This window comes from Symphalangus syndactylus, chromosome 10 (assembly GCF_028878055.3).
Source record: "Symphalangus syndactylus isolate Jambi chromosome 10, NHGRI_mSymSyn1-v2.1_pri, whole genome shotgun sequence".
Classification (NCBI taxonomy): domain Eukaryota; kingdom Metazoa; phylum Chordata; class Mammalia; order Primates; family Hylobatidae; genus Symphalangus; species Symphalangus syndactylus.
Window position 1 is genome coordinate 89,307,990 of NC_072432.2, and position 25,325 is coordinate 89,333,314.

A 25,325-nucleotide genomic window follows, 5' to 3' on the forward strand; every position below is an offset into this window, starting at 1 on the left:
GAGACCAGCCTGAGCAACATAGCAAGACCCTGTCTCTAATTTTTTTTTTTAAAGAAAAAAAATCACTCATTACATTTTTAGGTAAGGAGCATGTGCACATAATAATCCCAGTAAAAAAATGTTGTAGTATTAACTTTTTATTTAAAAAGACACTAGTGATTAGGCCAGGTGCAGTAGCTCAGGCATAATCTCAACACTTCGGGAGGCCAAGGGAGGCGGATTACTTGAGGTCAGGAGTTTGAGACCAGCCTGGCCAACATGGTGAAACCTTGTCTCTACTGAAAATACAAAAATTAGCCAGGTGTGGTAGCACATGCCTGTAATCCTGGCTACTCAGGAGGCTGAGGCAGGAGAATCACTTGATCCCGGGAGGTGGAGGTTGCAGTGAGCCGAGATCATGCCACTGCACTCCAGCCTGGGTGACAGAGCGAGACTCTGTCTCAAAAATAATTAAAAAAATAATAATAAATAAAAAGTAGTGAGAATGTTACCTTTTTTTTTTTTTTTTTTTTTTTGAGACTGAGTCTTGCTCTGTCACCCAGGCTAGAGTGCAGTGGCACAATTTCGGCTCACTGCGACCTCTGTCTCCCAGATTCAAACGATTCTCCTGCTTCAGCCTCCCAAGTAGCTGGGATTACAGGCATGCGACACCATGCCTGGCTAATTTTGTATTTTTAGTAGAGATGGGGTTTCTCCATGTTGGTCAGGCTGGTCTCGAACTCCCAACCTCAGGCCCACCTTGGCCTCCCAAAGTGCCGGGAGTACAGGCGTGAGCCACTGAACCCAGTCTGACTCTACTGAACTTTAATAAAGTTTAATAAAGCTTAAATTTGCATTCCAATGCCATTTAAAAAGTCAAACTAGGCAGGGTGTGGTAGCTCACACCTGTAATCCTAGCACTTTTGGAAGGCGGAGGCAGGAGGATCACTTGAGCTCAGGAGTTCGAGAACAGCCTGAGCCACATAGTGAGACCTTCTCTCTATTTAGGAAAAAAAAAAAAGTCAAATTAAATGGCTTCCTTCAAAATTTACAAAGATATATGGGGTAAATATGCCAAAGGGTAATCTTTTCTTTTGACACGGAATCTATATAACATAAATTACCCAACCCTACAATCCACCCCTTTTTGGGAAGGACATTGTTAATGAACAAAATGGTCAAATAAAGTGAAAAACACAAAATGAAAGAATTTACCACAGAGAGACCCTCACTAAAGTATTTGGCTACTAAAAAATGTGCTTTAAGAAGAAGAAAATTGAGCCAGGCATAGTGGCTCATGCTTGCAATCTGAGCACTTTGGGAGGCTGAGGCAGGCAGATCACTTGAGGCCAGGAGTTCGAGACCAACCTGGGCCACATGGTGAAACTCCGTCTCTACTAAAAATATGAAAATTAGCTGGGCGTGGTGGCACAAACCTGTAATCCCAGCTACTGGGGAAGCTAAGGCACAAGAATCGCTTGAACCAGGGCTGGGCGCGGTGGCTCATGCCTGTAATCCCAGCTCTTTGGGAGGCCGAGGCGGGTGGATCACAAGGTCAAGAGATCAAGACCATCCTGGCCAACATGGTGAAACCTCGTCTCTACTAAAAATACAAAAATTAGCTGAGTGTGGTGGCAGGCGCCTGTAATCTCAGCTACTCGGGAGGCTGAGGCAGGAGAATCGCCTGAACCCAGGAGGTAGAGGTTGCAGCAAGCCAAGATCAGGCCACTGCACTCCAGCCTGGTGACAGAGGGAGACTCCGTCTCAAAAAAAAAAAATCGCTTGAACCCAGGAGGTCCATGGAGGTTGCGGTAAGCAAAGATCACAGCACCGCACTCCAGCCTGGGCAACAGAGTGAGACCCTGTCTCAAAAAAAAGAAAAGAAAAGAAGAAGGAGGAGGAAACTGACCTGAGAAAGAGTGAGGTAGAAGAAGGAATAGTAAAGAAATGGACAGTGGCCGGGCGCGGTGGCTCACGCCTGTAATCCCAGCACTTTGGGAGGCCGAGGCGGGCGGATCACGAGGTCAGGAGATCGAGACCACGGTGAAACCCCATCTCTACTAAAAATACAAAAAAATTAGCTGGGCGTGGTGGCGGGCGCCTGTAGCCCCAGCTACTCGGAGAGGCTGAGGCAGGAGAATGGCGTGAACCCGGGAGGCGGAGCTTGCAGTGAGCCGAGATTGCACCACTGCACTCCAGCATGGGCGACAGAGCGAGACTCTGTCTTAAAAAAAAAAAAGAAATGGATAGTAACTATTGTTAACTACATAAAACAGTAACTGATAGTTGAAGGCATATGAAAATAAAGGTGATACTAAAATGTAAGATAAGAAGTGGTGGACTGCCAGGCATGGTGACTCACACCTGTAATCCCAGCACTTTGGGAGGCTGAGTTGAGTGGATCACCTGAGGTCAGGAGTTTGAGACCAGCCTGACGAACATGGAGAAATCCTGTCTCTACTAAAACTACAAAATTAGCTGGGCATGGTGGCACATGCCTGTAATCCCAGCTACTCAGGAGGCTGAGGCAGGAGAATTGCTTGAACCGGGGAGGCAGAGGTTGTGGTGAGCCGAGATCACGCCATTGCACTCCAGCCTGGGCAACAAGAGTAAAACTCTGTCTCGAAAAAAAGAAAAAAGAAGTTGTGGTGGTGATCAACATCAAAGCATTCTAAAGTCCTTGTGTCCTTTAAGAGAATTAAGATGCCTAATAACTATGTTTAGATTTGTTTTTTAAAGACTTAGGATAAAAAACACCATAGGGACAAACACAGTTACTCATGAAAGAAGAATCAATTTACAAGGAAGATGATAATTCTTAATTTGAATGTACCTAATAACATAGCTTTAAAACATATAAAGCAAAACTTGACAGAATTACATGGAAAACTGACAAATCCACAGATTTGTCAGAGAGAGAGAAAAGAAGACAGACAAGAGGGGAGGAGAGGGAAGGGGAGACAAGCAACATAAAGCAGAGGGTTTAACAATAAAGAGAATATTATAAATGACTTTGAAAACTGAACAAAACAATTTCCTAGAAAAATTAAGTTTGGCCGGGTGCAGTGGCTCACACCTGTAATCCCAGCACTTTGGGAGGCCGAGGCAGGTGGATCACAAGGTCAAGTGATGGAGACTACCCTGGCCAACATGGTGAAACCCTGTCTCTACTAAAAATACAAAAATTAGCTGGGCGTGGTGGCACATGCCTGTAGTCTCAGCTACTTGGGAGGCTGAGGCAGGAGAATCGCTTGAACCTGGGAGGTGGAGGTTGCAGTGAGCCAAGATCGCACCACTGCACTCCAGCCTGGCGACAGAGCAAGGATTCTGTCTCATTTAAAAAAAAAAAAAAAATTAAGTTTACCAAAACTGGCTCAAGAAGAAACAGAAAACTGATAGGGCTTGGTAACAAAAGAAGGGAAAGAAGATAGGGACGTTGAGGATGACTTTTAAGCCTGTAACTTGCTGGGCTTATGAACGTGAGTTGTATTCACTCAGAAGGGAAAACTAGAAGCACAGGAGCAGGTTGGATGGTGTAGTTGGTTTTCTGGGGAATGCATGCAGGGAGGGGTTAGTAATGGTAGAGGCAGGGTGCAGAAGTCATAAATTTAAATTTTGGATATGTTGAAATGGTGATGCCTTTAAGGTATATAAGTGGAGATGATAAGTGGAGATGTTAAGTATGCAGTTGGATCTATGGATGGGGGCTCGGAAGAGATCTGAGTTGAAGATACATATTTAGGAGTTACCTGAATTCAAATGATAATTAAAGTCACAGGTGTGGCTGAAATAATCTAGAGAGATACAGCATTGGTTCTCAAAGTGTGCTCCCTGGACCACCAAGCTCAACATTACCTGGGAAATTAACAAAAATGCTTATTCTCGGGCCTCACCTTGGACCAGATGAATCAGAAACCCTGAAAATGGGGCCCTGCAGTCTGTGTATTAACAAGCCCTCCAGTGATTCTGAGGGCTTGCTACAATTTGAGAACCACTGATATGGTGTGAGAAGGCAAGAGGTCTTGGTCCTTAACTTGAGAAATCTAACATTTAACAGACAAAAATGAACCTGTATGAAAGACTAGGAGCAGCAGGAAGTGAAGGGTAAGAAAATAAGAAGAGTGGGTAGGGCATGGTGGCTGACGCCTGTAATCCCAGCACTTTGGGAGGCCGAGACGGGTGGATTGCTTAAGCTCAGTAGTTCAATACCAGCTTGGACAACATGGCAAAACCCTGTCTCTGCAAAAAAAATACAAAAATTAGCTGGGTGTGGGAGCTCATGCCTGTAGTCCCAGCTACTTGGGAGGATAAGGCGGGAGGCTCGCTTGAGCCTGGGAGGCAGAGGTTGCAATTAACCCAGATCACACCACTGCACTCCAGCCTGGGCAACAGAGCCAGACCCTGCTCAAAACAAAAACAAGAATGAAAGAAAAGAAGATAAGAAGAGAGATTCAAAATAAGAGTTTTGAGAGACAGCGTGCTGGATACTACTGAGATTAGATGGCAATAGCTCCAGAAGCAACTAAAATGGCCTGAGAAGTGAGCATTTGAGAAAATAGTGTAAGTATAGACAGTTCTGAGCAGTTTGATTAGAAAGGGGCAACAAAAGAGGGTAAAAATGGAAGTGGCTGACAAGTAAATGGAGGAATTTTTTTTTTTTTTTTCTTTTGAGACAGAGTCTTGCTCTGTCTCCCAGGCTGGAGTGCAGTGGTGCAACCTCGGCTCACTGCAAGCCCCGCCTCCCAGGTTTTACACCATTCTCCTGCCTCAGCCTCCCAAGTAGCTGGGACTACAGGCGTGCACCACCTACGCCTGGCTAATTTTTTTTTGTATTTTTAGTAGAGATGGGGTTTCACCGTGTTAGCCAGGATGGTCTCAAACTCCTGACCTTGTGATCCGCCCACCTCGACCTCCCAAAGTGCTGAGATTACAGGTGTGAGCCACCGTGCCAGGCTGGATTTTTTTTTTTTTTAAATAGTAATAAGCATGATGAACTGCTGAGGGACGAATATAGCTGAGAGACAGTGACTGTACGAGACAGAGAGAATGACTGTACGATAGAGATGAGAACCTGACAGCAATGGCATACCAAGGGGGCAATGCAGCTGTCTGCCTCAGCAGGAGAGGTCTTTATTACAGCATTTAGAATTGCTACACACAGTGATACTTTTTAGTAAAAAGCAGACCAATTTTTTGTCGTTTTCATCATTGCTTTATATATATATATTTATTTATTTATTTATTTTTGAGACGGAGTCTTGCTCTGTGGCCTAGGCTGGAGTGCAGTGGCATGATCTTGCTTCACTGCAACCTTTGCCTCCTGGGTTCAAGCAATTCTCCTGCCTCAGCATCCCGAGTAGCTGGGATTACAGGTGTGCGGCACCACGCCCAGCTAATTCTTGTATTTTTAGTAGAGATGGGGTTTCACCACGTTTGCCAGGCTGGTCTTGAAGTCCTGACTTCAGGTGATCCACCCGCCTCGGCCTCCCAAAGTACTGGAATTACAGGCGTGAGCCTCCATGCTCGGCCCATCATTGCTTTTTAAGTTCTCTACAGATCCTGTGTGCCTTACTGACTGCACGCAGGTAGACTGCTCTCACTGCCCTATCCTTGGTGCCACTGGATAGTATAAGGTTTGGGGAAAAGGAGGAGGGGTTGGGATCTGAAGCATGGGTAGAAGGACTGCCCTTGGCCAGGAGGAACAGATAATCTTTTTAACCAGACGGAAGGAAGTAATCATGGAAGGGCACAGATGTGGGAAGTGTGGCATCAGGAAGTTGAAGGAGTTGTCATCGTATGCCTTTATTTCCCCTGTGAGGTCACCTGCAAGGCCATCCCTACTGGGGGAGGGATATGCCACATTCTCTTGGCCTACTGCAATTAAACAACTGATTCATCAAATCCATGCTCACTAAGCAAATGATTTGGTTCCCATTATAGGCTTGCCCATGGGGCAAGAATGTGCTAACCATACAGATTTCTCATAGTAGGCCAGGCGTGGTGGCTCACACCTATAACCCCAACACTCTGGGAGGCTGAGGTGGCAGTACTGCTTGAGCTCAGGAGTTCAAGACCAGCCTGGGCAATAAAGTGAGACCCCAACTCTACAAAAAATAATTAACTGGGTGTGGTGGCACACACCTGTAGTTCCAGCTACTCAGGAGGCTGAGGCAGGAGGATCACTTGAACCTGGGAGACTGAGGCTGTAGCGAACCATGATCGCACCACTGCGCTCCCGCCTGGGTGACAGAGCAAGATTCTGTCTTTAAAAAAAAAAATTTCTCATAGTAAATTAATAAATTGATTTTTGAACATGATTTGGTTTCTGCATAGCCTGACTACGGATAACAAATTGTGGTCCTTTTTACAGTTATACCTCTTGTTGAGCTATTGCTTTTACACCAAGTGACTCAAGTAAATCTCAGGGCCTTCAGAGGCATGGGCCAGATCCACAATAAAAAAAAATCAAGGTAACCTCCTCAACCCCTAGGTCATGCCTTGCTCAGCAAACGCTGGCTTTTCATTAGCTGTCGCTGGCCCAATTTCCACCTCTTCTCTCTCAATTCATTTCTACATACACCTATTCATTGAGATATCTTAAATTAGCTGTCAGTATATTGCCCTACTAGTTTCTCTATGAAGGTATTTCCAAGAACAATACAGGAAATAAACACGTCAAAGAAATATATCGGTATACCACCATTATTTATTTATTTATTCCACTGTTCATTCAACAAATATTTATAGACCATAAACCACGTGCAAAGCTTACTATGAGAACTGTGAGAGATACAAAGTCCTCATGGTATTTATAATTCAGTAAAAAAAAAAAGCTATTAGTTCCACAATGAACAGGCTTCCAGAAACACACTTTGGTTGAAGGTTGCAGAAAATCAGAAATAAAGACAAAACACCCTATACTAAAAGTGATATAAGCAGAAATAGGCTATCAAAGGAAATCCCGCAATCTGAGTAACTTTAAAAATATGATGATTATTTAGAGACAGCCTTGCTTAGAGGCAAAGGTTATGGCAACCCCTTTGGAATTAAGCATGAAATTAACTCAGGACTTTCTGATATATATATATATATATATATATATTTTTTTTTTTTTTTTTTTTTTTTTTTTTTGAGACGGAGTCTTGCTCTTTCGCCCAGGCTGGAGTGCAGTGGCGCAATCTTGGCTCACTGCAAGCTCCGCGTCCCGAGTTCACGCCATTCTCCTGCCTCAGCCTCCCGAGTAGCTGGGACTACAGGCGCCCGCCACCACGCCCAGCTAATTTTTTGTATTTTTTAGTAGAGACGGGGTTTCACCGTGGTCTCGATCTCCTGACCTTGTGATCCGCCCGCCTCGGCCTCCCAAAGTGCTGGGATTACAAGCGTGAGCCACCGCGCCCGGCCCGACTTTCTGATATATAAACAATGTGCTAGTCTCTCTATAGAAGCAGTAAGTCTGGCTTTGAATAAATCTACAATTTCATTTAGGGTTTTACCCCCCAATCCTCAAGTGTTGCCATTCAATACGGGATCTGTCCTTCCTTCCTCCCTCTTGCTCTTCTTCATCACGGTTTGTGCACCATCATAAATACGATGTGGTTTTTCCATGGCTTGGAATTTTCTGCCATGGAATCATCTCAGTTATGCATAGTCTTTCACACACTACCTCCCAAGTTCTGTGTAAATTATCTGATGACCTTAGGTATTTTTAAAAGTGCCTAGCACACAGCAGATGCTCATTAAGATTCATTTCCTCCTTTCTTTCCTTCCGTTTTTTTCTCTCCCCTGGTGTGGAAGGGAGGGAAAAACAGGAACAAACAAAAGATAGAGGTCTTTAAGACAGCACCTTTTTGGTGTAAAAATACTGAAAAAGTTGAAACCATTTTTTATTGCCTACCTTGTGTCTGCGGGCTGTAAGGAGATAGGAGTTTGGACCTTTTCTTTTCATAGCCCTTCTGGGTGATGTCCCCTAAAATAGCAAGAAACAGAAATAGGTTATGCATTATTCTTACTCTGTGGTTTTCCACTGTAAAAATATAATCAATTACAGAGTTATAGAACTACCCCATATAGAGGCAGGGGGTTGGTGGGGGGATGTATGGTTCTTTGCCAAGGATTTTGCTATGTATGATTTCCCACAGGCTTGGAGCTGACTTCCTGTAGAATACTGTAGAGCTTGTCCCAAAACCTATCTTGCATAGCAATATGTTGTATACCATGACAGAGATCCCCAAGTTCCTAGGCATCCCTAGCTTCCTTGGTATTTAAGATATCCCAAAATGGAATGCGGCAAGGCTGATAACGATTTCTCTCTGAAGTTTCAATTTACCAAATGAGTACAACTGGTTTCTGAGGTATTCATTTATATTGCTATATAGAACCACATAAAAGTAAGAGAAGACAAAGTTCAGGCTCTGGATGGGATAATTAAAAGGACTTTCTGTACCCTAACACCTGTGCTGGAACCTGGGACTGGAATTCCCACATCCTCTCCCCTTGGTTCAATGCTTTGTCTTATTTATTCATGTGGCTCTCTTTTCCACAAGATTAAATTTAAAAGTATGTACGATGCACAAATTAGTGCATATACAACAAATGCAATAAGGATAAACTGATAAATACAGGAGAAAATCTGTAGTTGAAGTGGCAAGAAATGGACTAGGTACTAAGGAAACGGAAATAGATGGATGAGTAGAGAGTAGGGTTAAAAGGAACAGGAAATGCAGAGAAACAAGAGGATGTTAAGGGAGAATGAGTGATTTAAAGCTGAGGGATGAAAGATATGTGGTGAGGTGACATGACAGAGCACTGTTTTCTGAAAAAGAACCTTTTAAAATAAGAGATAACTTTATTTACTGTGAAGCCTTACATAGAACCTAATATATAAAACAGGAAAAAAAGTCAAATTGTAGTATTAAAAGTACTTTAAACATTCAAAATTTTAATATCCACTTATTAGGGGAAAAAAGCATGTCTGATGTATACAAATTTGCAATCAAGGGTGACAAATTTCAGGTGCTGTTGGTCTTGGCCTCCAATGCTGCAGTGGATGGTGGAGAGGAAGCAGGGATCACTAATAAAAAGGGCTAGAGCAGAGGACTTCACACTGCACTGCAGCAAGTTCACCCTTGCTGGGAGAATGAGTTGTCAGGAACCAAGACTAAAAGCCAGAAGGAGTAGATGTTGGTCCAGTGCTACTACAGAGATCTGGGTAAGAGTAAGTAGTAGCTTGAATTAAAGATAGTGGTAGAAGGGGTGAATGAAGTGAATGAATTAAGAGGAAGACCATAGGATTTGCTGACTGGTTGAAAATGGAGGCCAGGTGCAGTGGCTCATGCCCGTAATCCCAGCACTTCAGTAGGTCGAGGTGGGTGGATCACAAGGTCGGGAGTTCAAGACCAACCTGGCCAACATGGTGAAACCCCATCTCTACTAAAAATACAAAAAATTAGCTAAGTGTGGTGGCACATGTCTGTAATCCCAGCTACTCAGGAGACTGAGACAGGAGAATTGCTTGAACCCGGGAGGTGGTGGTTGCAGTGAGCCGAGATCATGCCACTGCACTCCAGCCTGGGCAACAGAGCAAGACTCTGTCTCAGGAAAAAAGAAAGAAAGTAGGGTGGAGCTGGTTTCTCGCTTGAGGTGTGTGTTTGGTGAGGTCGCAGAAAAGAGTTAAGCTTAGGACAGGCCTGTGGGACACATAAGAAGAGATAGCTAATCAACAATTGGTTTTATGGATCTAGAACTCAGGAAAGAGAGATTTGGAATCATTGGGATATAGTTGAAAAATAAAATGATACAATCCTCTTAGAGTAATTTGCAAGTTTCTATCAAAATTGATTCAGCAGCTGTACTCCTAAGAATTTACTCAATGATAATATTCACACACGTGCACAGAAATCAGTAAGAGTATCCTGTGCTCTACTGTTTACAGTAAAAAAACAAACTGGCAGCAATCTAGATGCTTATATTATAGACCATCTATATCAGTGGCTTTCAACTAGGAGAGTTTTGTCCCCCAGGAGACATGTGACAATGTTGGGAAACATTTTTGTCACCATGGAAGAAGAGGTGCTACTGGCATCTAGGGGATAGAGGCCAGGGATGCTGCTAACAACCTGCGACGTCCCACAACAAAGATTTATCCAGCCCAAAATGCCAGTAGTGCTGAGGATGAAAAACTCTATATAATAATGGGCAAGTAATCCAAATATATTGCCCCAGGAGATGTAATACATTATGTGTAAAAGGCAAGCTGCAGAACAGTAGGTATAATATAATCTGATTCTGTAAAAAATTAAAATTTTTTTTAAAAACAGTAATAGGTATGTTTGCACATATACAGAAAATAATCTGGAAGGTTATATACTAAATTGTTTATCCTTGGGTGACTTTCACGGTCTGTGTGTGTGTGTGTGTGTGTGTGCAGAGACATATATTTTGGAGGCAGGGTCTCCCTCTATCACCCAGGCTGGAGGAAGTGCAGTGGTGTGATCATAGCTCACAGCAACCTCAAACTCCTGGGGTCAAGGGATCTTCCCACCTCAGCCTCCCAGGTGGCTGGGACTATAGCCACGTGCCACCATGCCTGGCTAGTTTTTAAATTTTTTCTCAAGACAGAATCTCGCTTTGTTGCCCGGGCTGGTCTTGAACTCCTGGGCTCAAGCAATCCTCTCGTCTCGGGCTCCCAAAGTGCTAGAATTACAGGTGTGAGCCACACCTGGCCTGTTTTATATACTTTAGTAGAGTTTGATTTTTAAAAAATAAGCCTGATTTATATAAACTCAAAAGTACACATCTTTCTAAGAATGAATGGTCCATAGGTGTATGTTTGCTAACAAGATGGTTTACACAGTATATTCAATTTTTTTAAGAACAATATTTTTGATAGGTCATTGGATGGGGTAAAAAAAAGAAAAAAAGAAAAAAAAAGAAAAATAGCTGGGCGAGGTGGCTCACGCCTGTAATCCCAACACTTTGGGAGGCCGAGGCAGGTAGATCACCTGAAGTCAGGAGTTCGAGACCAGCCTGGCCAACATGGTGAAACCCCGTCTCTGCTAAAAATACAAAAATTAGCTGGGAGTGGTGGCATGTGGCTGTAGTCTCAGCTACTCGGGAGGCTGAGGCAGGAGAATCGCTTGAACACAGGAGGTGGAGGTTACTGCGGTGAGCCGAGATCACACCCTTGTACTCCAGCCTGGGCAACAAGAGTGAAACTCCGCCTCAAAAAAAAAAAAAAAAAAAAAAAAGAATAATGTGTTTGCACGCATGTAAAATTTTTTGCTGTGTATGCATTGGAAAGATGTGCATGTTTACCCACAAAAATATTAACAGTGGTTAGTTATGGCTTGCAAGATTATGAAATGGTTTTATAGTTTCTTTTCCTTCTTGCTCTTATTTTCTAATTTTTCTACAATGAACATTATTTCAAGAAACAATAAATATTTTAAAACTTCAATCATGACTACTTACTACACTATACAAATTTAATCACAATGGTCCTTCATCTGTTTCCCTGGTAAAATACAGAAACTGTGAATTTTTTGTTAAAAAAAAAATTAAACCTTTTCAAATTAGCCAACTCAAGACTTCGGGGAATTTCAAACAGTACATACAGCTAACAGGGGTACAGAAGCCTACCAAGGAAACCGTCATTAGAAACAGGAAACCATGTCTTTATTGTAAAAGAAATACCAGAGCATTCTTCTGTTCCATTCCCCACTCACAAGATCCCCTACCTCCACCCCCTACCCTGGCACAAAGGCCACTTCTGATGGCTCAGAACACATCTGGCAAAGGGACAAAGTGAAAGGCCTTTAAAAAGCTTTCTTCAGTGCTTAAGTCTCAGTCAGGCAATGTCAGTAAATGATCGTGGGACAATCTGTTAGATCTGGCATCGTGGACGTTAATCAACTACTAACCACCTCAGGTTTTGAAAGAGGTCAATCAAGAGCGTCTAGTTCAGCCATGCCAATTAGCTCCATCAGATCCACAAACGAGCAAAGAAATTAAGGAGACCTGGAAGAAGCTGAGCTGCAGTGAGAATGTGAGGACTACAATGCTAGGCCTACAGTAACTTTAAAATGCCTCCCCACCCCGTTTTCTGACTACAAGACCCTGTGCTCAAAAGTCACCCCTCTGTGATGCCTTCCACTACTTCCTCCTAGTGCGCCTACAAATCTGCATACATGTCTGTGATAGCACTTAGCACACCACTGGTATTTTAATTATGTGTTTACACCCCATGTCTCCCTACTAGACTGTGCACTTGAGGGCAGGGATTGTGTCTTGTTCATCACTGTAGCCCGCCCACAGCCTGGCACAATAGACGCTTGTTGAACTAGTGACTGAATGAATTAATAAAATGGAGGCAGTGAGAGAACAATAAATCAAACAGACATGTGTACTTGGGTGGAAAACTAGAAATAGGAGAAAAAGAGTTCTTTACCAAGAGCTGAAAGGCTCAGGGAATGGAATTTAGTGGAGCAGAAGTTTACTGAAACTTGACAGCTAGACCTTAAAGGTGAACAAAAAAGCAATGCCTGGACTGCCTGAAGAGAGGAATAGTACATAAATCACAAGGCACTAAAAGCTGGAGAACTCCAAGCCAGATATAGATACATCCCTTAGCTAGAGGGCAAGACCAGACAGAAAGAATTCAGTGAGAATCTGTTATTTCACATTTCTGTGGTTGCCACCTATAGTCTGTGCTCTTAAATCATCCTCACCGCCTGTACTTATACAGATTTTGCTGCACTAAAGCAATGTTTTTCAACCTTGTCCAATTTTTAAGATTCTCCCAAGGACTTGCAAAAATACAAATTCCCAGACCCCTCCCATGGAGACTCTGATGCACTAAGTCTGGATTAAGATCCAGAAATCTCTACTTCTAACAAGCATCTTCCGATGAGTCCTAAAGCCAGGCAAGTTTGGAAATTGCTGCAGTGAGGAACCCTGTCCAGGGTATGCTGGATGGTTCTGTAGACTGAATGTGAGGAGGGAACTGATTGGGAGGAGGGGGAAGAATGCTGGCTGGGCTATCCAGCCACAAGGGAGAGCACGGAACCTCTGGAGCTCAGACACTGAGTCACACCACAGGCTTTCTTACTCACAACAGACTTTTTGCCATCTGGCATATAGAACAAAAAGGAGAATCATAATGATACCTATATAAAATTTGCATTAAAATGGCATATAAGGTAAACCTGTTCTTCGAGTTTTTTTGAGAAATAAACAAATACAGGGAGGATTAGCCTTCCCCTCCCACTAGAGTAACGTCTTTTGTCCAGGTGCCTGCAGCGCTTGGCAGGAGTGGAGGCAGGCATAGGGCCTTGTATGAAGACACTGACCTAAACCAACAAGAGACTGGTCATGGCAAGTCTGGGACCCACACACTGTGAGACTGTCCAGCTGCATCAGAATTACCACAGTCTTCAACAGCCAGCAGCAGACATACAGAAAGACACATGTATGGGGCTGAATATGGAGGACATATGTTTCCAACTTCTTTCCTCACTACCTGGGATCAATGAAAACAGCTTGGCACAAGTGGCCCACAAATCATCTTCAAGTTGATTGAGAGACGGCTGTGAGGAGGTGTGTGTGAGCCTGCCAGCCACCCAAGCCTCCTAAAAGCCACAAGGTGGTAGGGAGAACAGTCGCATAAGTAGTGAGCAGTTAGGTGTGTATTTACACCAGTGAGGTGGGTGACACCGTGCTGTGGTGAAGAGCTCAAGGGTCTGAGCTAGACAGAACCACGTCTGAGGCAAAAGGACTCTAGACAAGTTTTATTTCTTGATAAATCTGTTTCTTTCTTTTTCTAAGACAGGGTCTCACTCTGTCACCCAGGCTGGAGTGCAGTGGCATGATCATGGCTCACTTGTGGGCTCAAGTGACCCTCCTGCCTCAGCCTCCTGAGTAGCTGGGACCAGATGGGCTTGCTATCACACCCAGCTAATTTTTAAAAAGTTTTTTTATAGAGACAACGGTCTCACTATTGCCCAGGCTGGTCTCAAACTCCTGGGCTCAAGCAATCCTCCTGCCTTGGCCTCCCAAAGTGTTGGGATTACAGGTGTGAGCCAATGCGCTCAGGAGAGCCTCCGTTTCTACATCTGTGAAATGGGGAACAGTCTCTCCCTTGCAAAGTTTTCATTGTGATTTAAAATACAGGGTCTGGGCTATGGAAAATAACATCAACAAACATTGACTAAAAGCCTACCCTACTGGCCAAGTGGGGGTAGGGGTAGACAATTATGTCGCAGAGAAAAGGCACAGGCAAACAAACATGACTAACGCTATAATTAAGCGTCATGGCAGACACGTACACAAATGCAGCACCTTCTGGAACCCAGAAGGAAGCATCGCGATCTTGGCCTGAGTAGGGAAAGGAATGCTTTACAGAGCAGATGACATTTGGTTTGGGTCTGGCTTTTCATTCTCTTATAAGAAAGGTGATATAAATTCCTAATGATTCAGTCACTTAGTGGTTTGCTAGTTATACTCTGCTGCTGACTGGCTCTGTATGGGCATGGCCATTTTTGGTAGTTGTTCAGGATTCCTATCTCCCAAGAAATAGGGCAATGCTAAGTAACTTTCATTTATGACCTTGTGCAGTACCTTGAGCTATTAGGGGCTAAATAAACACAACATCTGAAAAATTCTGGAGGGTCATCAAGTCATATGTATAACTTTTTCTGTCGGGAACAGTCTTAATGGACAGAGAGCAAGGGTTACAGCTGCAGCCATAAACTTCCTGCCCCAGTGGAAATAACAGAGGATGTGCCATGCAACCCTGCTTCAAAGTCACAGCTATGTAGTCAGGGGTGGTGATAGAGGGTGGGGGGACTTTGGGAAGGAAAGAAAAGCATTTTTGAGCACTGAATGGATGATATGCAGGTCATTAAACAAAGACAAATAAAATAGTATCTTTGTCTTCAAGGAGTTCCCAGTCTAAACAAATATTACAATAAAAGTGCAAGTGCTACACTCAAGATTATTTGCAAAGTCCCATGGGAGCAAGGAGAGAATGCTAATGAAAATTGTAATACTCAATAAGAACATATAACTAAAATAACACTTATCAAGGGCCTCCCATGTATCAGTCTCTGTTCCAAGAGCCTCCCAACAGCCCTATCAGGTGATATTATCATCATTTTTCTCAATTTATAGGTGAGGACAGTGAGGCACAGAAGTTTAAGCAATTTGCCTACAGTCACACCTAGTAAGTGCTGTGATCAAGATTTGAATCCAGGCAGAATTGGCTCCAGAGCCCCCACTCTTAAACACTACCATATATTCATTTTTACAGAGATGCTCCAAATTCTACTTCAGAAAGATTGAGAAGACATCACAAGAGTTGCTCTTGGGTTAGGTCTTGAAGGATGACCGTCAGGAGAGACAGACACTGAGGGTGAATGCACAGTTTATGAAACCCAGAGTTTGGAAAAGAGTGGCATGCTTGGAACAACAGATACAGAAGCTTTAATTTCAATCACTGATGAACAGAGATGGCCCTGCTGCTACTCCTGAAGCCTAACCTGAGGTAGGACTTGGCCATTTGTGCCTCACCGCAAAATCCTCAGACACTTGACATTGAAGGTTGATAGTAGCCTCATGGGCCCATCAATTTACTTTACTCTTCAAAAAATGGCACTATATAACACCACCACCAATCTAACTTTTCGAAACATTCTTTTAAATGTTTTATTCTTTAACTTTTCAAAACATTCTGACATCAATTCATTTGATTCGGCTGAAAACCTTCTTCAATAAATGGAAAAGGCATTACCTTCATGAGAACAAGAAACTGAGATGTGAAAAGTTAAATGTCTTGCCTAAGCTAGACTAGAATCTCTGGCCTTTTTCTTGCTGTTCTTTGCCCATTGTTATTTGTAGGTGTCCCCTAAATCAGATGCAAAAAAATAAAACCTGTTGTCCATAAATAAACAACATAAGCAATTACTATGAATCACTTCAAAATACAGATGACTTTCCAAAATGTATTAACAATTCTGCTCCTCAACAGGACCCTGGCTGAACTGTCTCTTTTAATCTCCTTCATCTTTTATTTTTTTGAGATGGAGTCTCTCTCTGTTGCCCAGGTTGGAGTATAGTGGGGTGCAATCTTGGCTCACTGCAACCTCCACCTCTGGGGTTCAAGTGCTTCTCCTGCCTCCGCCTCCCAAGTAGCTGGAACTATAGGCAAGTGCCATCACTGCTGGGTAATTTTTGTATTTTTAGTAAAGACAGGGTTTCACCATGTTGGCCAGGCCGGTCTCCAACTCCTGACCTCAAGTGATCCACCTGCCTTGGCCTCCCAAAGTGATGGGAATATAGGCACGAGCCACGGCCCCTGATCCTTTCATCTTTTAAACCAGACAGCCACCTGTGGAAACTGTGTGCAATTGGTATTTTAGAAATAGCAAAAAAAGGCCGGGCACGGTGGCTCACGTGGTCAGGAAATCGAGACCATCCTGGCTAACACGGTGAAACCCCGTATCTACTAAAAATACAAAAAATTAGCTGGGTGTAGTGGCGGGCACCTGTAGTCCCAGCTACTCGGGAGGCTGAGGCAGGAGAATGGCGTGAACCCGGGAGGTGGAACTTGCAGTGAGCAGAGATCACGCCACTGCACTCCAGCCTGGGTGACAGAGCGAGACTCTCTCTCAAAAAAAAAAAAAAAAAAGCAAAAAGATCATTATACATCATTACTAAATATTCATTTACATAGAATATGGCCAACATCTTCAAATCTATACCTGAATCTAATCATCCTATTCTATCCTTTACATGTAAATTTTAGACCAGGAAGCTGGTTCGTGTTGGCTATGGCTGGAGATGGGGAATAGGACTAGGGTTATCACTACTCATACATGAAGGATACAAGTAGACAAATAAAGAGAAAGAGATAAAAATATAGCTGAGAATGTGAATGAGGGCAATCTTAAAGCAAAGCTGAAAAAGGCAGAGGATGTGAATACTACCCAGGAGAAGCTGGCTGGAAGACAAAAATTTCATTATTATATTTTATCATGTTCTCTTCACAATGATAATTCCATCCAATGCAATATATATAGTAGCCACCCATCTTCAAATATCTTCCTTCCAGAGGTGATCTAGAAAGGCTCACAAACATACAAAATGAAGCTCACAGTCATACAAAACAAGGACCTTAACACTTAAACCAGCTCCTGGCCTCTATCTTCCCCTATTTTTCTTGCTGTTTCTTACTGAAAGTGTCCAACAGGACTCCAAAGAATTTACAACCTTGAATTATTTTAAAAACTCTCTGTAGTTTCTTTCTACACAGAGGAAGAATTGATCCTGTGATGAAAAGAGTAAAAAGATATAACATTTTCATAGTGTAGCCAGAAATAAAGCTCTGTTAAACTACTACAATCTGTTGAAAGAAGATGAGAATTTTTATTGTATCTAATTTTTTTGGAATAAAATCAGTGGTTCTAAAAGTCTTCAACTGGCAGTCTACAAAAGCTATAGTTTTAACTCAACCTTGCTAATCTTACAAACGATTTTTCAAGGAAATTAACTTTAGGACATTCAAATTTCCATTCTCAGTAGATATCCTCTCACCTCATTTAGGACAATGACTAGACATTTTCCATGTCAAGAACTAGAGAATAAGCACAGACTGCTTTCTCCTCAAACACAAACCATAGAATTGCTTTGGCTGCACAGCCCTGTTTTCTAGGTCAAACATATGTGACTTCTTACAAATGGTATTTCACCTAAGGCACCAAGCAAGTTCAAACAAAAAGCAACAAAGTAAAACACTGAGAAAATGATCTGTAAGTCTCATCATCAGGCGCTGGTTAAATTAATCCATCTAATACAAAAGGTATGTTTATTTGTCCACTTAGAAAAACTATGCCTGCAAATAAGAAGTTTGCTATACAAATGACCTGAAGGTTCCAAAGGGACAGGAGGAATCCAGGGGATGGTTCAGTCAATAGAAAGAGCACGGGTTCTAGCATGAAACAGATCTGGGTTCGAACGCTGAGTCTGTTTACTTGCTTCTTGACAAGTCACTTAACAACTCTGTGCCTTAGTTTCCTAATAGGTAAAACTGGAATAACTCCTACCTTGAGTGTTTATGATGAGTCTTCAATGAGAGAATAAATGCAAAAGTCCCTGGCACACAGCACATACTCAACTTGTTCTAGCTGACAACTCCCCAGCCCCAACCCCACCCTTAAGTCCTAAGAATAACTATCTTTAAAAGGATTATCTAGAAAATTCTGTGTTGGTAAATTCTCTTTTAAAAAAATAAGAACGCATCAAGTATCACTAAAGTTGCTCCACAGTGCTCTAGACTCAGATCATGGTACTAGACTCAGCACTAAGAGCCAACAAAGTTAGTGCCTTTGGATGCTAAGGGCCTAAAAGAAGGAAAACTGACGTCTCAGAGAGGAGTATACAAATATCTAAACCAGAAATGAGCAGAGATCAGTTAAAATGCATATATGTAAATAAACCATGCTATTATGCACAAAACAGTGCTACGTGCATCTAATTACGAATGTTGCCAAACTTCTAGAAAAAAAAAAAAAAAAAGAAATGGCGGGGGGGAAGTAATTTTCATTATTGCTTCTTCTTTCCCCCTTTATCTTGGTAATTTTTCTCTGAAGATTAGAAAACTGTTTCCAGTGTTAACAGCTAGTTATCTTCCAACTATTCTGCTTTTATTCCTGCATCAATTGGAGCAATTTTTAAAAACCAGGCAATAAGTAATAGTATCTATACCAATCACTGAATCTGAATTAAATGGTGCATGTGCCAGGCATTCTTTATCAATAGTCTAGATAAAATTAACAGTGATCAAAATCTAGGTATCTCCTTTGGCAGGCGCAAAAAAAAGTGAAAACTTTTAAAGAGATGAAGAATTTTGTTGGTAGCCAATTCATACTGCTCTGGAAACCAAAGACGCATAGGGAAAAACACAAGTAAGGAGAATACTGCCACTGCCACTGCCACAGCATGGGGATCGCAAAAGCAGGTCGCTTAGGCCAAAGTGGAAAAAGGTTCTTCCAATGAGGCAGTAAACATCACCATTCTGTGTTTGGCATAGGTTTATAAACTTGTGTTCAAGTCCCAGTGTCCAGAGACTTAGGTTTTCCTCCTTATTTTGTTACAAACTATTTATCTGATACTGGGCAAGCCACTATATGTCTCTGGGCCTCAGTCTCTTCATCTGTAGGAATAAGGATCTCCTGGGCTCTAAGGCTGCTTTAGCTCAACGTTGGATGAATGCCATTTGTCTGGCACTGTTACATATGGCAAGTCAAAAACAAGGGAGGATATCCAGCAGGCAACAGGAGAGAGAAACTCTAGAATGGATATATAGATTTTAGAACCATCAAGCGTAGGAGGTGGTAGCTGAAGCCTTGGGTGTGAATGATATCAGCCAGAAGGAATGCAGCATGAGAGAAGGCAGCCAGAAAAGGAATCCTGGGGTAAACTAACACTTCAAGAACAGGCAGAGGAAATGGAGACGATGCTGACACACAGTGGGGAGACCAGGAGAGAATGAGGAAAATGGAGGCAGAGAGGAGAAGATGAGTGCACACTGTCACAAATATAACATAAGGATCAAAAAATAACTACTGGATTTGGCAGGTAGATCATCAGTGGCCCAGTTAAGAACAGTTTTAAAGGAACAGTGAAGGAAGAAAACAGATTATTTAGGACACTGAAGAATGAGTAAGAGGTGAAATGACAGCAACAGATTTCCTTCTTTCAATGTTTTGTTAAAAAGGGAATGAGATATGGGGTAGTATTACAGAAGGCTACAGTCAAAGCAGGCGAGTTTTCTTTTTTTCTTTTTCTTAAAGATGGACAAATATGTAAGTTACAAAGACAGCTATTAGAAAGATACTGATTCTACCAACAAACAGTAAGAACTTCCTACATACAAGCCACCACTTTAGTGGGACAAGGGCCCAACATTTACAGGCACAGTGATGAAGTTTACAGTTTCTTCCAGCATAGAGAGACATCCGAAAAGAATTCTATAATTAATTATTTAATTACAAGTTCGATAAGGGTTAGTGTTGTCAGTGGTTAGGGCCAGGGCTTCTCAACCTGGGCTGGGAATGTGGTATCTGCGCTGATCTGTGAGTGCTTTATGGGTGTGGAAATGTTAATACTCAGTCCTTTGGGGCAGTTTAGCTGAGCTTCAGGGAACTGAAAGCCTTGGGCCAGTCACCTCGAACAGGCAGTCTTTTTACCCCACTGTATTGAACAAGTATTATCCTCTTCTGTGTTTGTCAGGGTGTATCAAAGGTTTAAAGCACCGCAGGACTTTAGAGATACCTTTTCTCTATGAAAAAGGGTAAGGATGGATAGGCAGGTATAGGTAGGTGCTGCAGCACTGGGAGTGAGGACAGAAGATGACAGGGCTCTGGCTTAATGACCTCTAAATTTCTTTCTGTACAGGAATCAGAGTAAAGGTTTTCTTGTCTATTTTCCCCTCTACATTCATTCACTAACTATTTTGTTCTGGGTACCATTCATCTAAGCATTCACATACATTAATCCATATAGTCCTCAAAACAATCCCATGGAGAGTATTATGAGTCTCAGTTTCCAGGTGGGAAAGTGAGACACAGGGAAATTAACTGACCTGCACAAGGACACAACACTGTGAGAGCCAGCTTCAAAGCAGATGGTCTGGCTCCAGCATCCAAACTTTTACCTACCTCTCAGTGCTGCCTCTCTAAGGTCTTTGTGACAGGAATGAAGAGTTGGAAGAGAGGGTTTGGGTAAAGATATTCAGAGTTGCCACTACAGGAATGGGAGGCACATGCTGTGCTAGGCAGTGCTGAGAGTCAAGGGAGATGGGAGAACAGAATGTTTTTAGTTATGTTCCACAGTTTAGTGACTGTCTCCAGTAGTGCCTGGGAGAAGGCTGATAGTTTGAATAACATAGAGCTGGGGTGTAACAGGAAAAGAGGATGGAAGGAAGCAATGATCCAGGCTAGCAAGTATTTATTAATCAGTAATCAACCAATCAGCAATAAATACTGTTGAATAAATAATTGTGCAGTACTATCAGCCTAATTTCTATAACTTTTCAAAGTTATTATGGGAAAGGCTGGGTGTGGTGGCTCACACCTGTAATCCCAAGACTTTGGCAGGCCGAGGCAGGCAGATCACTCGAGGCCAAGAGTTCAAGACAACCCTGGTCAACATGGTGAAACCCCATCTCTAATAAAAATACAAAAATTAGCCCAGCGTGGTGGCGCACACCTGTAATCTCAGCTATTTGGGAGGCTGAGGCAGGAGAATCACTTGAGCCTGGGAGACAGAGGTTGCAGTGAGCCGAGATGGCACCACTGCACCCCAGCCTGGGGGGACAGAGCGAGACTGTCTCAAAAAAAAAAAAAGTTATTATGAAAAATATACTCAGAATTCATCTTGGGAGGGCAGAAGATGTCACCCTCAAGAAGAAATAACAGGATTCCAAAAGGAAAGAAAGCTAAAAGAAATTACGGAAGGGCCCTCAGGAGGGTGTAAAGGTTCCTCCTAGGCTAATTCTCCTTGCCTATTTCCCTATCTGCTTTTCTTTTCGAGACAGGATCTCACTCTGTGGCCAAGGCTGGAGTGCAGTCGTGCAATCACAGCTCACTGCAGCCTTGACCCGTTCCCATCTCAGCCTTCTGAGGAGCTGGGACTATAGGGGCATGCTACAATGCCCTGCTAATTTTTTGTAGAGATGGGGTACCACCCACCTCAGCCTCCCAAAGTGCTGAGATTACACATGTGAGCCACCTCCCCTGGCCAAGATATTTGCTTTTTTTTTTTTTTTTTTTTCTTTCTTAGAGGCGGGATCTTGGGTTCAAGCAATCTTCCTGCCTTGGCTTCCTAAAGTCCTGGGATTATAGGCAAAAGCCACCAAGCCTGGCCTGTATCTGCTTTTCTTTTCTTACTTTACACCTAGACGTAAACACAAAAGCAATGACAAGTGATCAAGAATATAGAAGACTGTAAAGAAAACGCTAAAACTGAAGTTTTCTTGGGCATTTCTTCCTAAAAGCCCGAGGGAGGGGCAGAGACTAAATAAATTATTGCTGGTCCAGGGAATGGCTTTGGGGAACAGGTGGTGGTGGAAGTTCAGGGGTGAAGGAGTGACTGAAGGGATCTAGTACTGGGGGTAGGTAACAAGAAGAGAATAAAACCACTGGAGGCAGTGGTGGGGAGGGAAAGGGAGCTCCCAAATCCACTGGGTCCGCTCTGGACCATACAGTCAACAAAGACAGCCAGCTGCTGCTTCTGGTTCCTCTTTTCCCGGCAAAATTTTAAATAACTAGCTGGTGGTCACTATTTTTAAAGACTAAATAAAAACAACCCACGCCCCTCAATGCAGCCTCAGCAAAACAATAAATGTTAAACGTTAATAACACTCTTAGGAAAAGAGGCTCAAGGAAGGGTGGAGAAGCAACCAAAAAGAATAAAAATGATCTTGCAGCTATAAATTTGTAACAGAAAGCTGTCCAGGGCATTTGGGTAGTACAAGAGCTGATATCCTTTAGCAGGCAAGAAAGCACTTAAAATAGAGTGAAGCAAAGAACTATGACAAACTGCTTAAGGATTCTTTTTTTTTTTTTTTTTCTTTTCTTTTTTGAGATGGAGTCTTGCTCTGTCGCCCAGGCTGGAGTGCAGTGGCACAAACTCGGCTCACTGCAAGCTCCGCCTCCTGGGTTCACGCCATTCTCCTGCCTCAGCCTCCCGAATAGCTGGGACTACAGGTGCCCACCACCACGCCCGGCTAATTTTTTTGTATTTTTAGTAGAGGCAGGGTTTCACTGTGTTAGCCAGGATGGTCTCGATCTCCTGGTCAGGAGTTCAAGACCAGCCTGGCCAAGATGGTGGAACCCATCTCTACTAAAAATACAAAAAAATTAGCTGGGGGTGGTGGCAGGCACCTGTAATCCCAGCTACTCAGGAGGCTGAGACAGAGAATTGCTTGAACCTGGGAGGCGGAGGTTGCAGTGAGCCGAGTTTGCGCCACTGCACTCCAGAGCCTGGGCGACAGAGCAAGACTCCATCTCAAAAAAAAAAAAAAAAAGCTGGGCACAGTGGCTCATGGCTGTAATCCCAGCACTTTGGGAGGCCGAGGCAGGCGGATCACGAGGACAGGAGATCAAGACCATCCTGGCTAACACGGTGAAACCCCGTCTCTATTAAAAATACAAAAAAATTAGCCAGGCATGGCAGCGGGCACCTGTAGTCCCAGCTGCTGGGGAGGCTGAGGCAGGAGAATGGCGTGAACCCGGGAGGCGGAGCTTGCAGTGAGCCGAGATGGCGCCACTGCACTCTAGCCTGGGTGACAGTGCAATACACTATCTCAAAAAAAAAAAAAAAAAAAAAAAGATATTTACATCTCCAATATCGCTAAAGAAAATTTTACTTTCCTGCGGTTTCACTTGGAGGAGGGGGGTGAAACAACACATTCCTTATCCTAAAATTGCAAAGACAACAATGCAAGGAATAATACTTCAGAGTTCTAGCAGATATTTCCTGTATTTCACTCACTGTACTAATCACAATCAAAACTAGCAATTAAAAGGAAAAAAACACTACTCCTAGTAACAAAAAAACTCTACCCACCATTCTTTGCCCGCCGTCCCTCCCCAAACAAATATCACCACACATCTGAATATTATGAAAAAATAACATACCTCCAAGGCTATCAACATATGGAAATGTGATATTAGGCGGCCTAACCATTCCTTACAGTGACAGTGATAGTAGTAATTTAAAAAATCATTATTCTAGAATAAAAGCTAGAAATAATCAAATGTTGGGTTTGGTCATTTACATTTAGGTGTTATAGCTGTATCTGTAGAATTCTTTTTTTTTTTTTTTTTTTTTTTTTTTTTTGAGACAGAGTCTCGCTCTGTCACCCAGGCTGGAGTGCAGTGGCGCAATCTTGGCTCACTGCAAGCTCCGCCTCCCGGGTTCACGCCATTCTCTTGCCTCAGCCTCTCCGAGTAGCTGGGACTACAGGCACCCGCCACCACGCCTGGCTAATTTTTTGTATTTTTAGTAGAGACGGGGTTTCACCGTGGTCTCGATCTCCTGACCTCGGGATCCGCCCGCCTCGGCCTCCCAGAGTGCTGGGATTACAAGCGTGAGCCACCGCACCCGGCCAGAATTCTTAAAAACTTTATTAAAATTCCTGCATTAAAAATACTTTGGCATTGTGAATTTGGAATATGATTTACTTATTTCCTTTATTAGTTATAACAAATGTTCTTGTAATGCAGTTTTTTCAGAATGAAGTTTTTGTTCAATTATGAACATGGTGTTTTAACAAAACATGAAACAGGACGACACATCATTATAAAAGCCAAGCATAAAAGAAAAAAAGACAACCACAAGCAGTTTGTGTGCCAAGGGATTTGAGGAGAGATAAGTCCATCCTATCTCTTCTTTTATCTTCCACAATAGGATGGTTAGCTGGGCAATCAACTACTCAGAAGACGACATTTCCCAGTCCCCTCATAGCTAGGTACAGTCAAATTACTAAGGTCTGGCCAATGTGATATCAACAGAAAGAATGTGTGCAACTTCCAGGTCTTGCTCGTAAATGGAATGGGTGTATCTTCCCTTCTCTTTCTCTCTTCCCGATGGGTGAAATGGGATGTGGTAATCAGCTATATTGGACTAAGGGTGAAGAGCCAGACCAGTAGATGATGAAGGAAGAGGATAGAAGGGCCTGTTGCCCAGTGACCTCATGAAGCAGAGTTGCTGTACTAGTTGAGACCATGGCATGACCTAGAAATAAACTTCTATCTTGTTTTAAGTACCTTAAAGTACCTTAAGTTATTTGGGGTCTTCACTACACGTACTTAAACCCATTGTCCAATAAATACAAAGTAAATGAGACAATTTTCAGTCAAGTGGCAACAAATAATTGCTGCTACTTGGTGTCTCCACCAGAACCATAAGCCATGGTACTAAAAATTTTAAAAGCTAATTTAACTCTTATGTAGAAGATACAAATCCCTTATAAACTTTTCATTGTTAATCCTCTTGATAATTTTTTTTATTATATTTTTGAGATGGAGTGTTGCTCTGTCACACAGGCTGGAGTGCAATGGCACGATCTCGGCTCACTGCAACCTCCGCCTCTGTGATTCTCCTGCTTCAGCCTCCCGAGTAGCTGGAATTACAGGTACCCATCAGTACACCTGGCTAATTTTTGTATTTTGAGTAGAGATAGGGTTTCACCATATTGGCCAGGCTGGTCTCGAACTCCTGACGTAAGGTGATCCGCCCGTCTCAGCTTCCCAAAGTGCTGGGATTACAGGCGTGAGCCACCGTGCCCG

At 42.9% G+C, this 25,325-nt stretch overlaps 1 protein-coding gene across 11 annotated transcripts in view; it reads right to left on the reverse strand.

The window, feature by feature from the left end:
- The window catches only part of DIP2B (disco interacting protein 2 homolog B), a 265,307-nt gene that overhangs the window by 125,949 nt on the left and 114,033 nt on the right, over positions 1 to 25,325 (reverse strand). For all 11 annotated transcript variants that reach the window (XM_063610477.1, XM_055294834.2, XM_063610474.1 and 8 more), the window contains exon 2: positions 7,874 to 7,945. In XM_063610477.1, the coding sequence (XP_063466547.1) occupies positions 7,874 to 7,945 (72 nt within the window). The remainder of the gene's footprint in view (positions 1 to 7,873; positions 7,946 to 25,325) is intronic.